The sequence below is a fragment of the Vipera ursinii genome (genome assembly GCF_947247035.1).
Source record: "Vipera ursinii genome assembly, chromosome: 2".
Lineage (NCBI taxonomy): Eukaryota > Metazoa > Chordata > Lepidosauria > Squamata > Viperidae > Vipera > Vipera ursinii.
Genome location: NC_139513.1, coordinates 265,318,479 through 265,335,372, shown reverse-complemented (window position 1 = coordinate 265,335,372; position 16,894 = coordinate 265,318,479). Strand labels below are relative to the sequence as shown.

Sequence of the window (16,894 nt, the reverse complement as noted above, 5' to 3'; positions counted from 1 at the left end):
AAGCTTCATCTCCTGCTCATCCAGATGGCAACTAAATTATGGGCTACAGTGCAGGAGAGTGCAGTAGTCAGTACAAAAGGTGCTTCCATAGTATTTTAAGCTTGTATCCATCTTCATTACAAGTGCAAATATTAATAATTAAGGATGTTAAAATGAATTCATTATTAACAATTAAAGTAGACGCCAAATTTCATACGAAAAGCATGATAAAGAGTAATTGCTATCAGCACATCTTACATTCATGCTCCTTTTAGCAATTAACCTTTATTGCTAGTAATTTACTCCTGTATACAGGGTAAAACAGTGCTCTCTGAAGAAAGAACCTTAATGGACTGTATTATTGGGGTGTCATTATTGGTGCTGTTGATTGCTTATCATGAAAGCTGCAGTTAGGAGTATTTTGTATGTTAATATTGATTGATTGATTGGCTGTGCCAAGAGATGCCTTTTCTATTAATGATTGGATACATACACATCTTTCCTATTAAAGATGGATAGTCCTTAAGCTGACTGTAGACATAAAGAACTAAGTTAAAAAATTACAGTTAAGTCTGATGGTCTCTTTCTGTTTCAAATGTGATTGTTATTATCTTGACTAAGTTTGTTTTAAAAAAGAATTGATTGTTAAATAACCAAGAAGTTATCAAACTTTATATACCTTACCAGAATGATTGATTCCTTTGTTTTGATCAAAATGCAAACATTTGAAGCCAAATTAGTTCATGAGATATAGTAAATAACATGTGTTGTGGGAATCTGACTGAAACTTGTGAGTCAAACTCTCACTAAAGAGGCACCAGCATTTATACGCCAGGATGTTTGTGAATAGTGAATCATATAATATTGAGCATTGGAAGCAATAAGTGATATAATTCAATGGAAGTGTAAGCAAGATTCACGATCTTGGGTCACCATTGATGTGTAAAATTATAAAAGGAATTGAGAATGCAGTAAGACAGTAGAGCATATGTTCAGGAGTCTTGAATAACCAGTAACTCATTCAGGTGACTTGAATAAACAGTAATTCCTTAATAATTCGTGTCAAACTACACTCATAATTTAAAGAGGTAAAATCCTTGCTTAAATGATTATGGCACTGGTATGCTATAGCAAGAGTGAATGGGTGAGTGCTGTGGTGTAATTGCAGGCAGGTGGGGCTGAGGGTGGCTGGCAGAAGTCCAGCTGAGGTTTGTACTTGCTCTGCTGGGGGCTTCTCAGAAAAAAAATGCAGCGGGAGTGATTGACTGGAGCAGCTTGTGACCTCCTGCCGGCTTCCCCATTGACTTTCCTAGTGGGAAGGTGGCCAGGAAGATCACAAATACTGATCGCATAACCACCATTGACTATAATTTCAAGATTTATAAATCCTGTTAAAAATCTGCAAAGGATCCTTTCTGTTATGAATTACAACTTTAATATCGCTGTCATCTCTAATTGAGAAAAATAGTGATTGGCAGTATTTGAGATGCAAAGCATATGAGCAAAGGAACACATTTATCTTTGTAGTATATGCCACATCTATTTACAACAAGCACAGATGTGAAATTTGCCTCAATAATTAGATTTTTAATTGGTATATCATAAAGCAGATCAATCATTCCTCTGTTTGACATAAAAAATCTATATAAACACAAATACATTGTATTAATGATTTTTTTTTCAAAATATTATTTTCTGGTCTTTTTCCTTACCTTTAAGGTCTTTGCTCTATATCAAGTAAACTGTCATTTGTAACTAGAATAGGAAAGTGGAGGGTGAATATGTTTGCTGGATAATACTTGTTTTAAATGTGTCTTAATTAATCTTAGTACATTTTCCCTGAGATATAGGCTATATCCTACTTTGCCATTTCATATATAGGATAATAACTCTAGGATTTATTCCTTCTATTTCAGAATTTAACAAGTTTGTAACTTAGTGTTGAAATAGATGACTCAAATGCTATGCTATGCTTTTGAGTTATTTAAATATTAACTAATGATTTATAGTACATTATCATTTAATAACCAACTACTTTTTTCTTACAGTTGTCGGACAAGTAATCGAAAAAGTTTGATCTGTAATGGACAATCTTCAGCTATGCCTCGGCCCCATTCACCCCTTTCTGCTCATGCAGGTAATATCATTGTTCTTTTAAAATTTATTTTAATATTTTCAAAAAGTTCCTATTTGAAATTTTCTATAAATATATAGTATGTGATATGTTAATGTAGAATTTAATAATATGAAATACAGGCTTAATATTTATTACAATAAATTTGACATCTACCGTATATACTTGAGTATAAGCCGAATTTTTCAGCCCACTTTTTGGGCTGAAAAAATCCACTTCGGCTTATACTCCAGTCAACAAAAAAAAAAAAAGAACTTACCGAGGACTTGCGCGCGGCCGAGCTACTTTGCCTGATGCTGCTGGGGTCGCCCGGGTGCCTCTGCTCGCCCTCAGCAGCACCTGGCCCGGAATCACATGCGAAACAAGCCCGGCAGAGGAGCCGGAGCGGCGAGCAGAGGCGCCCGGCCCAGATCCTGCAAGGCCCGGCCAAGACACGCCCCCAGCAGCGGAGCTGCTCCGGCTCCTCTGCCGGGCTTGTTTTGCATGTGAGCTACTTTGCCTGATGCTGAGAAGACCCGCTTGGGCACTCGGGTTGCTGTCAGTCTCCGCAGGCCCTTCTCGTTTCCAGGAACGTCAAGCGCGCTTGGCTCTCCCCCACGGCAGGGCAGGGCAGGGCAGAGACTTGCTCGCCCTTCTGACGGCCCTGAAGAGAAACGAAGGGCTTGCAAACTCCCCGCGAGAAGCTGGGCGAAGCGCGCGGCTGGGCGAGTGTGTGCCTGCGCGCGTATTTACGAAAGAAACGCTCCGAGAGTTCTTCTTTCTCCGCCCCCTTGGGGGGAACTCTAGCGACTGCTGTAGCCGCGCTTCTCTTCTCGGCTCCGAAAATAGGGATTTCTACTCTCTCTCTCTCTCTCTCTCCCCTCCCCACCCCGCATTCTCCTGCCTCTTCGATTGCGACAATAAAAGGGCGAAGGGTGCGCTGGTTTCTTCCTCCTTCCTCCCCCCCTCCCCTCCCCTCCCCGATTGTCAGGTGAGGCAGCTGGAGGTCTGGCCGGGAGATTGTAGCCGTTTTGAAACGCCGCGTCTTGAAACGCCCGATCAGCTGATTTTCGGGTGGAAGAGCCGCGGCTTGAATCTGTTTGCATCTGCCTGAATTAGACCGAAACGGCCTGAATTTGACCAGAGTTGCTTTGTAATGGCTGGAGGAACTGCAGAGGAGGTCTTGCCGGGAGATTGTGGCCGTTTTGAAACGCCGCGGCTTGAAACGCCCGATCAGCTGATTTTCGGGGCGGAAAGAGCCACGGCTTGAATCTGCTTGTATTTGTTTGAACTTAACCAGAAACGGCTCGTAATGGCTGGAGGAACTGCGGAGGGAGTGAATGCTCCAGCCTGGAATATTTGGAAAGGCTGGGGGAACCAGATGAACTGCAGCTTAAGCGACTGTTGCCGGAGGAGCCATGGCTTGAAACACCCCAGTTTTGGGGCAGCGTTTGCTTGTTCCCTCCCTCCCTCCCTCCCTCCCCTTTCCCTCCTCTCTAAATCCTTCCTTCCTTCCTCCCTCCCTCCCTCCCTCCCCTTTCCCTCCTCTCTAAATCCTTCCTTCCTTCCTTCCTTCCTTCCTTCCTTCCTTCCTTCCTTCCTTCCTTCCTTCCTTCCTTCCTTCCCCAGCCCTAATCCGGAAAGTGGAAGGAAAGAAGAGTAAAGGCTGGGCGGCGGAGGAGGGGAAGTTTAAAAAGGGGGCGGCGTTCCCTTTAAAAAGCCGCCTGCCACGCCGCGCTCCCTCGCAGCACTCGCGGCGGCTGGCTTCTTGGCTCCCGGTCTCCCCCAGGCTTCCCGGCTGTGATTGGCGAGCGAGCCTCCCGAGCTCCGGCGGCCGTGACATCAGCAGAAGCGGAGCAAGCAAAAGCGAAGGGGGAAGGAAGTTCACCAGCAGCACCTCGAGCCCGCTCCGAGCGCTGGCGGACGCGGAGCCGAAAGAGAAGCAGCATCTCTGCGCGCCCGGGCTGCTGGGGTGAAGTTGCAGCCGCCGCACCAACCAGCCGAGGAGAAGCAAGAGAAGGAAGTCGCCGCCGCTGCCCAGGCTGGGTTTCCTTGAAGGCTGCTGTTTGCACCCGGGAAGGAAAGTGCAGGAAAAAGGGCAAAGTGGCGAGCTAGCCCGGCATTCAACGTTTCTTCGCCGCTGCCATCCCCGAGAAGGCGAAGGGCTCCTATTTACAGCCACCCATCCGAGAGAAAAGCGGCTGTCGGTGCTTCGTCGGCCTTGATCCGGGACGCAGCCTGACCTCCCCTCGTCCCGGGAGACTCTCGCTTCCCCCCACCCCCCACCCCCCACCCTCCCTACATCCCGAGCCTTCCAGATCTTCGCCTGCCTACTCGCGAGCAGGCATGTTTTCCAGCCAATCCGGGCCTGGGAGCAGGGCGCCGGCGGCACGTCCACTTTCCCCGCACTCTCCGTTCAGACGGCGCCCTTTGAGCCTGGAGTGATGCGGAAGTCGGAAAAGGGCGCCGGGCGAAAGCAGCGAAGCGGGATCGCCGCGTGCCCCCCACTCCTCCTCCTCCTCCTCTTCTTCTTCTTCCTCCTCCTGGTCGGCTTGACACCCCCATTTCGGCTGCTTCGCAAACTGCTTCCTCCACCCCACCCCACCCCACCTCACCCCTCCCCGCAAAAGATGCCGGGGTCGACAGCGTTTTTTCTACCCGGAACAAGCAAACACGCAGGCAACCCTGCACTATTCAGCTCAGTGAAGTCACGCTTGAAACGGCTTGAAACGCCCGATCAGCTGATTTTCGGGGCGGAAAGCGTGCGGTGTTGTTGTGTTTTTTTTCCTCCCCCCGAAAGTGAACGGCAGCTTTCCGTACTAGTGTATTGGCATGTCAAGACACCAGCACAAAGACCAAGGTACAAGCAGCTCTCCTTCAGTCATTATTGAAACATTTGATCAGCCCAACTTCTTCTTCTTATTATTATTATTATTATTAAATCTGTTTTTTAACCAAGCGTGACTTCACTGAGCTGAATAGTGCAGGGTTGCCTTGACATGCCAATACACTAGTACGGAAAGCTGCCGTTCACTTTCGGGGGGAGGAAAAAAAACACAACAACACCGCACGCTTTCCGCCCCGAAAATCAGCTGATCGGGCGTTTCAAGCCGTTTCAAGCGTGACTTCACTGAGCTGAATAGTGCAGGGTTGCCTGCGTGTTTGCTTGTTCCGGGTAGAAAAAACGCTGTCGACCCCGGCATCTTTTGCGGGGAGGGGTGAGGTGGGGTGGGGTGGGGTGGAGGAAGCAGTTTGCGAAGCAGCCGAAATGGGGGTGTCAAGCCGACCAGGAGGAGGAAGAAGAAGAAGAGGAGGAGGAGGAGGAGGAGTGGGGGCACGCGGCGATCCCGCTTCGCTGCTTTCGCCCGGCGCCCTTTTCCGACTTCCGCATCACTCCAGGCTCAAAGGGCGCCGTCTGAACGGAGAGTGCGGGGAAAGTGGACGTGCCGCCGGCGCCCTGCTCCCAGGCCCGGATTGGCTGGAAAACATGCCTGCTCGCGAGTAGGCAGGCGAAGATCTGGAAGGCTCGGGATGTAGGGAGGGTGGGGGGTGGGGGGTGGGGGGAAGCGAGAGTCTCCCGGGACGAGGGGAGGTCAGGCTGCGTCCCGGATCAAGGCCGACGAAGCACCGACAGCCGCTTTTCTCTCGGATGGGTGGCTGTAAATAGGAGCCCTTCGCCTTCTCGGGGATGGCAGCGGCGAAGAAACGTTGAATGCCGGGCTAGCTCGCCACTTTGCCCTTTTTCCTGCACTTTCCTTCCCGGGTGCAAACAGCAGCCTTCAAGGAAACCCAGCCTGGGCAGCGGCGGCGACTTCCTTCTCTTGCTTCTCCTCGGCTGGTTGGTGCGGCGGCTGCAACTTCACCCCAGCAGCCCGGGCGCGCAGAGATGCTGCTTCTCTTTCGGCTCCGCGTCCGCCAGCGCTCGGAGCGGGCTCGAGGTGCTGCTGGTGAACTTCCTTCCCCCTTCGCTTTTGCTTGCTCCGCTTCTGCTGATGTCACGGCCGCCGGAGCTCGGGAGGCTCGCTCGCCAATCACAGCCGGGAAGCCTGGGGGAGACCGGGAGCCAAGAAGCCAGCCGCCGCGAGTGCTGCGAGGGAGCGCGGCGTGGCAGGCGGCTTTTTAAAGGGAACGCCGCCCCCTTTTTAAACTTCCCCTCCTCCGCCGCCCAGCCTTTACTCTTCTTTCCTTCCACTTTCCGGATTAGGGCTGGGGAAGGAAGGAAGGAAGGAAGGAAGGAAGGAAGGAAGGAAGGAAGGAAGGAAGGATTTAGAGAGGAGGGAAAGGGGAGGGAGGGAGGAAGGAAGGAAGGAAGGAAGGAAGGAAGGAAGGAAGGAAGGATTTAGAGAGGAGGGAAAGGGGAGGGAGGGAGGGAGGGAGGGAACAAGCAAACGCTGCCCCAAAACTGGGGCGTTTCAAGCCATGGCTCCTCCGGCAACAGTCGCTTAAGCTGCAGTTCATCTGGTTCCCCCAGCCTTTCCAAATATTCCAGGCTGGAGCATTCACTCCCTCCGCAGTTCCTCCAGCCATTACGAGCCGTTTCTGGTTAAGTTCAAACAAATACAAGCAGATTCAAGCCGTGGCTCTTTCCGCCCCGAAAATCAGCTGATCGGGCGTTTCAAGCCGCGGCGTTTCAAAACGGCCACAATCTCCCGGCAAGACCTCCTCTGCAGTTCCTCCAGCCATTACAAAGCAACTCTGGTCAAATTCAGGCCGTTTCGGTCTAATTCAGGCAGATGCAAACAGATTCAAGCCGCGGCTCTTCCACCCGAAAATCAGCTGATCGGGCGTTTCAAGACGCGGCGTTTCAAAACGGCTACAATCTCCCGGCCAGACCTCCAGCTGCCTCACCTGACAATCGGGGAGGGGAGGGGAGGGGGGGAGGAAGGAGGAAGAAACCAGCGCACCCTTCGCCCTTTTATTGTCGCAATCGAAGAGGCAGGAGAATGCGGGGTGGGGAGGGGAGAGAGAGAGAGAGAGAGAGTAGAAATCCCTATTTTCGGAGCCGAGAAGAGAAGCGCGGCTACAGCAGTCGCTAGAGTTCCCCCCAAGGGGGCGGAGAAAGAAGAACTCTCGGAGCGTTTCTTTCGTAAATACGCGCGCAGGCACACACTCGCCCAGCCGCGCGCTTCGCCCAGCTTCTCGCGGGGAGTTTGCAAGCCCTTCGTTTCTCTTCAGGGCCGTCAGAAGGGCGAGCAAGTCTCTGCCCTGCCCTGCCCTGCCGTGGGGGTGGAGAGCCAAGCGCGCTTGACGTTCCTGGAAACGAGAAGGGCCTGCGGAGACTGACAGCAACCCGAGTGCCCAAGCGGGTCTTCTCAGCATCAGGCAAAGTAGCTCACATGCAAAACAAGCCCGGCAGAGGAGCCGGAGCAGCTCCGCTGCTGGGGGCGTGTCTCGGCCGGGCCTTGCAGGATCTGGGCCGGGCGCCTCTGCTCGCCGCTCCGGCTCCTCTGCCGGGCTTGTTTCGTGTGCGAGCTACTTTGCCGGCCGCTGCTGAGGGAAGATCTCTGGAGAGGAGCATAAGGTGAGCTGCTGCATTTCCCAGCCTCGGCTTATACTCGAGTCACCAACTTTTTCCATTTTTGGGGGGTAAAATTAGGGGTCTCGGCTTATATTCGAGTCGGCTTATATTCAAGTATATACGGTATTTCAATAATTTTTGCTTATAACCACAGCAAAAATCATTGATAAGATAGAAGTGAAAAATTATAAATATTGTAATTAATGCATTATGCAACATTGTAAACTGATAATTGCATCACTAGTTGAATTTTCTATACAATTTGAACAACTGACATCAGTTACCCCTTTTAAAGTAAATTGGTTATTATCCTTTATCAAAGGCAGAACTGACATAAAATAGATTTGGAACTATAACTCAAGCAAAGCAAGTATAAGGTAAAGGTAAAGGTTCCCCCACACATGCACACTAGTTGTTTCCAACTCTAGGGTCCGGTGCTCATCTCCGTTTCAAAGCCGAAGAGCCAGCATTTGTCCGAGGACGTGTCTGTGGTCATGTGGCCAGCATGACTAGATGCCAGAGGCACACGGAATGCTATTACCTTCCCACCGTAGTGGTCTCTATTTTTCTACTTGCATTTTTACATGCTTTCGAACTGCTAGGTTGGCAGAAGCTGTGACGAGTAACAGGCACTCACTCTGCTACGTGGCATTCGGGATTTGATCTGCCAAACTGCCGATCTTCTGATCGACAAGCTCAGCGTCCTAACCCACTGAGCCACTGCGTCCCTTATAAAGCAAGTATAGTTGATATTAATTGTAATAGATAGTACAGGCTTAAAGATAGAGCTTTGCTACATTCATTTTTTGCTAGATCCTAATGAACTAAATGTTCATGGGGTCGCGATGGGTTGGACATGACTTCGCAACTAACAACAACAATGAACTAAAACAAAGTACAAATAAAATGTTTGGGAAAAGATTGGATATTTGCAGGACTGTCTGCTGCCGGGAACGACTTCCTATCGCCCAGTGCACTCACAAAGAGAGGGCCTCCTCAGGATGCCGTCGGCTAGACAATGTCGGCTGGTGACCCCCAGGGGGAGGGCCTCCTCTGTGGGAGTGCCAGCCCTGTGGAACCAACTCTCCCTTGAGCTCCGGATGGCCCCGGATCTCCGGTCCTTTCGCCGCGGCCTTAAAACATTCCTTTTTCATCAGGCTGACCTGGACTGACAACAGGGATTTTAAAATGTTTTTTAATTTTTAATTTATTAATTTTAATTTTGGGGGGGCTGTTAATTTAATTCTTTTTTACTTTTGTATCACTGTATTTTATTGTTGTTAGCTGCCCTGAGTCCTTTGGGAGATAGGGCGGCATATAAGTCCCAAAAATAATAAATAAAATAAAATAAAATAAAATAAAATAATAAAATAAATAAAATAAAATAAAATAAATAAAATAAAATAAAATAACATAAAAATAAAATAATAATAAAATAAAATAATAAAATAATAAAATAAAATAATAAAATAAAATAATAAAATAAAATAAATAAAATAAAATAATAAAATAAAATAAAATAAAATAATAAAATAAAATAATAAAATAAAATAAAATAATAAAATAAATAAAATAAAATAATGAAATAAAATAATAAAATAAATAAATAAATAAATAAATAAATAAATAAATAAATAAATAAACATGGGCCAATCATTCTTTCTCAGTTCAGTTCACCTCATAAGAGTTTTTTGATGGTGGTAAAAAATAGGAGAAGGAAGGAGAATTAGGGTAATGGAATGTGTGGATGACCCTTGGGGGATGAGGGAACGATACAAGAGAGGGAGAAACCTGAAGTCATTCATTATTATTTTATTAAAAATAATAAAAGCAGGATTAAAAAATCTTTTAAAAAATCTTATTAAAAGAGGACTAATAACAGCTTTCAGAGTTGTTCTAGAAAAGAAGAAAGGTAAAAATACATATGTTACTTCTTAATGTCCTCTAATCCACGTTAACAAATATGTTTCAAGAATAGAATCTCCAAGTACTTTTCTGACAATAAGGCAAAGGAGGAAGCATTAAAATATGCCATTGTAAAGATCTTCCGATTCAAGTTAATTAATAATTAAATAAAGTTATTAAATGTTTCTGCCACATGATTCCCAATGATTCTTGGCAGTTTTTAAATGTTTTTAACTACAAAAAAGAATAGAACAACAGCACAAACAGAAGAAACCAGGTTGGCAGAGGAAACAAACCCAGATGGAAACAAAGAAAAGGGGCATCAGTCATTCTTGCCAAAGGTTTGGGCAAAGAGCTACATTGGAGATGCCAGTAGAATGGAGGCCATTCAAATCTTGGGGACGGGGATGTAATAAGTAATGATTAAATAGCAGCTTGCTCCAATATTTTAAATAATCAGTTTGATTTACAAAACTCCACAAATTCATGAAGTTGGTTATTGTTTTAATATAGTAATAAATAATTAATACCTTGAAGAGCTAAAGTACCTGAACTGAATGAAAAGAAGACTAATTAAGTATTTAAAAGGAGATACAATGACTTATAGGGACGCGGTGGCTCAGTGGGTTAGGACGCTGAGCTTGTCGATCAGAAGGTCGGCAGTTTGGCGGGTCGAATCCCGAGTGCCGCGTAGCAGAGTGAGCGCCTGTTACTCGTCCCAGCTTCTGCCAACCTAGCAGTTCGAAAGCACGTAAAAATGCAAGTAGAAAAATAGGGACCACTACGGTGGGAAGGTAACAGCGCTCTGTGCGCCTTTGGCGTCTAGTCATGCCGGCCACATGACCACAGAGACGTCCTCGGACAAGCGCTGGCTCTTCGGCTTTGAAACGGAGATGAGCACCGGCCCCTAGAGTCGGAAACGACTAGCACGCATGTGCGGGGGAACCTTTACCTTTACCTTTACCTTTACAATGACTTAAGCTAAATGGTCATAGCAAACACTCTTTTCCAACAACCCAAGAGACGGCTTTACACATGGACATCACCAGACGGTCAACACAGAAATCAGATTGACTATATGCTCTGCAGCCAAAGATGGAGAAGCTCTATACAGTCAGTAAAAACAAGACCAGGAGCTGACTGTGGCTCAGACCATGAGCTTCTTGTTGCAAAGTTTAGGCTTAAATTAAAGAAAGTAGGGAAAAGCGCTAGGCCAGTCAGGTATGAATTAAATCATATCCCTGTTGAATATACAGTAGAGGTGACAAATAGATTTAAGGAATTAGATCTGATAGACAGAGTGCCTGAAGAACTATGGACAGAGGTTCACGACATTGTACAACAGGTAGCAACCAAAACCATCCCAAAGAAAAAGAAATGCAAGAAAGCAAAATGGCTGTCTGAGGAAGCTTTGCAAATAGCTGAGGAAAGGAGAGAAGCGAAAGGCAAGGGAGAAAAAGAAAGATATGCCCAATTAAATGCAGAATTCCAAAGAATAGCTAGAAGAGATAAGAATGCCTTCTTAAATGAACAATGCAAAGAAATAGAAGAAAACAATAGAATAGGGAGGACCAGAGATCTTTTCAAGAAAATTGGAGAGATGAAAGGAACGTTTCATGCAAAAATGGGCATGATAAAGGACCAAAATGGCAGGGACCTAACAGAGGCAGAAGAGATTAAGAAGAGGTGGCAAAATTACACAGAAGAACTATACAAGAATGAGCTTAACGTCCCTGATAATCACAATGAGGTGGTCACTGACCTCGAGCCAGACATCCTAGAATGTGAAGTGAAGTGGGCCTTAGAAAAGCTGAGCAACAACAAAGCTAGTGGAAGTGACAGTATTCCAGCTGAGCTATTCAAAATCTTAAAAGACGATGCAGTAAAAGTGCTACACTCAATTTGCCAGCAAATTTGGAAAACTCAACAGTGGCCACAGGATTGGAAAAGATCAGTTTACATTCCAATTCCAAAGAAAGGCAGTGCCAAAGAATGTTCAAACTATCGCACCATTGCACTCATTTCTCATGCTAGTAAAGTTATGCTTAAAATTCTACAAGCTAGACTCCAGCAGTATGTGGATCGAGAACTACCAGAAGTACAGGCAGGATTTCGAAGAGGCAGAGGAACTAGAGATCAAATTGCCAACATACGCTGGATCATGGAGAAAGCTAGAGAGTTCCAGAAAAACATCTACTTCTGCTTCATTGACTATGCTAAAGCCTTTGATTGTGTGGATCATAACAAACTGTGGCAAGTTCTTGAAGAGATGGGCATACCAGACCATCTTATTTGTCTCTTGAGAAACCTATATGCGGGCCAAGAAGCAACAGTGAGAACTGGACACGGAACCACTGATTGGTTCAAAATTGGGAAAGGAGTCCGGCAAGGCTGTATACTGTCGCCTTGCCTATTTAACTTATATGCAGAGCACATCATGAGAAAGGCAGGGCTAGATGAATCAAAAGTTGGAATTAAGATTGCCGGAAGAAACATCAACAACCTAAGATATGCAGATGATACCACTCTAATGGCAGAAAGTGAAGAAGAACTAAAGAGCCTCTTGTTGCGAGTGAAGAAGGAGAGTGCAAAACTTGGGTTGAAACTAAACATTAAGAAAACCAAGATCATGGCATCTGGCCCTCTCAATTCCTGGCAAATAGATGGGGAAGAAATGGAGGTAGTGACAGATTTTATTTTCCTGGGCTCCAAGATCACTGCAGATGGGGACTGTAGTCAAGAAATTAAAAGACGCTTGCTCCTGGGGAGGAAAGCCATGGCAAATCTAGACAGCACACTAAAAAGCAGAGACATCACCCTGTCAACAAAAGTGCGTATAGTCAAGGCTATGGTCTTCCCAGTTGCAATGTATGGCAGTGAAAGTTGGACCATAAGAAAGGCTGAGCGCCAAAGAATTGAAGCCTTTGAACTATGGTGCTGGAGAAGACTCCTGCGAGTTCCTTGGACTGCAAGGCGATCAAACCGGTCAGTCCTAGAGGAGATCAACCCTGACTGCTCTTTAGAAGGCCAGATCCTGAAGCTAAAACTCAAATACTTTGGCCACCTAATGAGAAGGAAGGACTCACTGGAGAAGAGCCTAATGCTGGGAAAGGTTGAGGGCAATAGAAGAAGGGGACGACAGAGAATGAGGTGGCTGGATGGAGTCATTGAAGCAGTAGGCGTGAGCTTAAATGGACTCCAGAAGATGGTAGAGGACAGGAAAGCCTGGAGGAACATTGTCCATAGGGTCGCGATGGGTCGGACACGACTTCGCAACTAACAACAACAACAAGCTAAATAGAAATTAAAACAATAATTTAAAATCTGCATCCCAGGCTCTACCTTAATCAAGTCCCTCCCTCCAAAATGCATAGTAGGATACTTTGTAGCGTGAGCTGCAAATACATATACCAAAAATAATTGCCTTCTTTCTAGGCACCAGCATCTTCAGAGATCGTATCTCCATCTTATTCAGAAGCTCAGTCACAGCTTTTGCACAAAATACCTTATTTGCAGTTAAAATAACTTGTTTGTCTATACAATTAAAAAAACAATCTCAAATTAACATTAAAACTCCTCTGTGTATTCCCATCATATGTTGGAGTGACATCTTCAAGAGTTAGAACCATGATAAAGGTAAAGGTAAAGGTTCCCCCGCACATGCGTGCTAGTCGTTTCCAACTCTAGGGGCCAGTGCTCATCTCCGTTTCAGAGCCGAAGAGCCAGCGTTTGTCCGAGGACATCTCCGTGGTCATGTGGCCAGCATGACTAGACGCCAAAGGCACATGGAACGCTGTTACCTTCCCACCGTAGTGGTCCCTATTTTTCTACTTGCATTTTTACGTGCTTTCGAACTGCTAGGTTGGCAGAAGCTGGGACGAGTAACAAGCAATCACTCTGCTACACGGCACTCGGGATTCGACCCGCCAAACTGCCGATCTTCTGATCGACAAGCTCAGCGTCCTAACCCACTGAGCCACCGCGTCCCTTAGAACCATGATACTCAACCTCAAAGTTCAATCATTGTTACAACTCATAGTGTCAAGCTGACTATGAGATGTACCAGCTCCATCTACCTGTTCCAAAGATGCCTTTGCCTCTCTGTTGCCTGCCTGCTGACTATGTTTGCTGTCATTCCCATGTCACCTTCTATGACTTCTCTTGCTTTGTCTGCCTTGTTCTTCTTTCCTGGTAATTTCTTTGACCTCACCTCAACTTTAAGGGGACACAGCAGATTGGGTAAGATAAGACTAAAATCACTCAGAGAGTCTGTATTCTGCAGCCCTTAGTAAGAGTGCAAGAGACTTGCCATTTTGGGAATGGGTGATAAAATAGGATGTGGTGGTGACATCTGTCATCAAACCTGTCCAACTTGACCAAGCACAGAGAGCATCTTGCAATGCAAAGCAGGATAGAATGCCATCCTTGCCTGAGCAGCAGGAATAAGCCTCTTCCAACCATGCTTAAAAACTGGTTGTGTTTCAGAAATAAAATAAGATTGATATGTTCTCTTATGATCTCACTCCAAACCATTTTGTTGCCTGCCATCTTCATACAGCACTTGCACTAATTTCCCCATTTTGCATTCCAAAGATCAGATTCCATTTTCAGTTTGGCAGTTCTGTTTTTAGTTTTTGCGTAGCTTGAACACGTTGAAAGGATCTAGAAAGGCCTGCAGCAACTATTGGTATGCCCAACATTCTTATTGTCCAGGGCAAGAGACAGAGGTTGCCTGGACAGAATCTGAATTCTTTGTGAAATAGAAAATTAAACATTCTGGGAAGTAAAATCAACATATCTCAAAGTTACCCAGTTAGTCTGGCTGCTGTTCTACAAGAAGAAAAGTAAATATAAAAGGACAAATATACAGAGACAAATATGACACTCGAGATCCAACTTTCTTTTTCAGGTGCCCATCACTGAGTGCCAAAGCAGAAAAATATTCTTTAGCATGCCCTCCTTTAGTCACTTCTTTTTCATTAACATGTTTACTATTTTTTCTGTTTGAGTAAATTACAAAGAAATGTTGAAGAATTTCTGTCTCTATTGAATCTGATTATCAGCCCACTGATTGAAATACCAGAGTATAATTTATTCATCAAATGAACTGATAATAATCCTATAGATTAACATATTTTTCCACAGAAAGATATGTGGCTAGATCATTTTCCTCAATAAATCAATGAAGAAGTGTAATGTTTTTGATTGATTTCTTTAGTTCTTTAGGATATGTGTGGAGGACAAGCCATATTTTAGGTCATGTTTATATAGAGAAATATTGAAAATTCTGAAGACTTCACAAACCTTTAAGCACCACTAGGCGCATTGCATTGAGAATCTCTGTAGTTCTGTAATGTGAGAGCTCTTCTAAGAGAAGTCCAATATCTCCTGTGAACCTATTCTGTCCACCTTCCACATTAGTGGCCATCATATTATTTTTAGGTGATGAATTTTACAGGTCAATGATATGCTGTGATAAGAAATAAAGAGATTACTGAACAAACTAAGTGTTAAGATCCAACTAATGCATGTGTAGTTTTCAATTTGGTCTATTTTCAACAGGGCTTTTTTTTCTCATAGAACGCTCAGAACGGTGTTCTGGCACCTTTTCTTTTGCAGGAAAAAAAACCCAGCTCCCTTACTGGCTTTCCTAAGCCTATTGCAGGGCTAGCAATCTTGGCTCTTTTTTATGACTCATGGACTTCAACTCCCAGAAATCCTGAGCCAGCCATGCTGAGGGGAAAGGGAGAGGTTTCCAAGCTGAGCCATGCTGGCTCAGGAATTCTGGGAGTTGAAGTCCTTGAGTTATAAAAGAGCCTGCACTAGAGGAGGACATTAAAATTATTTACAGGATTACTTCTTTAGGAACTAAACTTTTAGAATCTAAAACAGCTAATTCAAAAAAGCCAATAGGAAAGAACCTCACATTTTTCATCTGCTTCTGTCTTTTGGAAGGTAAAATTAGATAACAAAATAATCAATTTCTTATGTTAACATCTCTGTAATGAAATCAAAGGTAACAGGAAAGAAATGAGAAACATTTTTCTCAATGTAATATGTTTAATTTAGCTGATTCTAGAAAAAAATAGTATCTTTTGTACACTCTTGAAAACTTTTGAATCTAAAAAAGTCTTAAGAATGAAATATTCTTAATTTGGACTTTACTTGTACTGTTTGGACTGTTGTGTGTTTTGAAAAATAGATTATTTAGAATCTAGTTATGTTGCACTTCAGTCTTTAAATAATTAACCTAGTATATACATAACAATATATGATGTTTTCCCTGGTGAGCTAAACATCAATAACAACATTTATTAAAAAGGCTAAAATTTCTGGTGATATTATCTGTATATTAAAATTTTGGACAAGCAGTGATCATGTATCCTAGCAAAAGATGTTACATATGTGCATAAGTGTAGTCAGTAGCATATGCCTTTTTAAAAATATCAAACATGCAAAGAAACAAAAATAAGTCCAAAATATCTGTATTCCATCGAAAAATGCCGCCTCCACTGCCCGCACCGCGCAGCCCCGCCATATAGAGCCGGGCCCTGCTGCTCCCACAGCACTAGCTGTGCCGCCTCCAGCCCCAGGGGGGAGCCTGCCCCCAACACCCCTCGCACCCGTGACCACAGCAGCGCCGCCCCACCCCACCCACCCCCGCCTCCTGCGCCCACCAAGATGAGAGTTCCGGCACCTTTTTTTTTTTTTTTTAAGAAAAAAAGCACTGATTTTCAATAAACTCATTGAATACTATAAAATCAGATTGAATTTGTAGCCATAAAAGATATTTTCTTTTTTAGTGCCTTCATGTTTTCCACTAGTGAAAAAAAACTTTTGGTTAAACAAATTCCTGTAAGACACTAATACTGTTTCTTTAATATTGAATGGTCTGAGCTGAGAATTTCATATGTGCACAAAACTTCATTCCCAACTATGCGTGGATACAAATAGGGCTGTGTTGTACGTTAATTTCCCCCTGACAATTCCCTGTCTCTTCCCTGCCTGATTAGTTTGTTTATATAATTCATGTTGTAAAACAGTTTCAGTGCTTCCTCATTGTTTTCATTAGATCAGAATTTTCTCAAGAAGACAGGGTTATTTTTTTAGAAAAAACAAACAAACTCAGCAGCATAATAGATTCCCTTAACAAAATATGAACTGCAATAGAGTGGTCGTAAGACTGGTTTATTTTGGGAGAAAACAAAGCTTTGGGAAGGAATTAACGGATTAAGAGCCAGGTAAAGAGCTGGAAGGGTAAACAATTTTAAATGACAAAAAATATTTTCAATTTTCTTTTTAAAAAAGAAATATTTAAGCAGCCAAAAGCAACAGAAGATAAAAATATGACATAAGTCTAACAATATTTTTAAGATCTG

At 44.5% G+C, this 16,894-nt stretch overlaps 1 protein-coding gene across 1 annotated transcript in view; it reads left to right on the top strand.

Annotated features, from left to right (window-relative positions):
- MAST4 (microtubule associated serine/threonine kinase family member 4) overlaps nt 1-16,894 on the top strand; it is a 101,353-nt gene that overhangs the window by 23,627 nt on the left and 60,832 nt on the right. Inside the window, exon 2 of the mRNA XM_083353799.1 lies at nt 2,028-2,116. Coding sequence (XP_083209925.1) covers nt 2,028-2,116 — 89 coding nt within the window. The remainder of the gene's footprint in view (nt 1-2,027; nt 2,117-16,894) is intronic.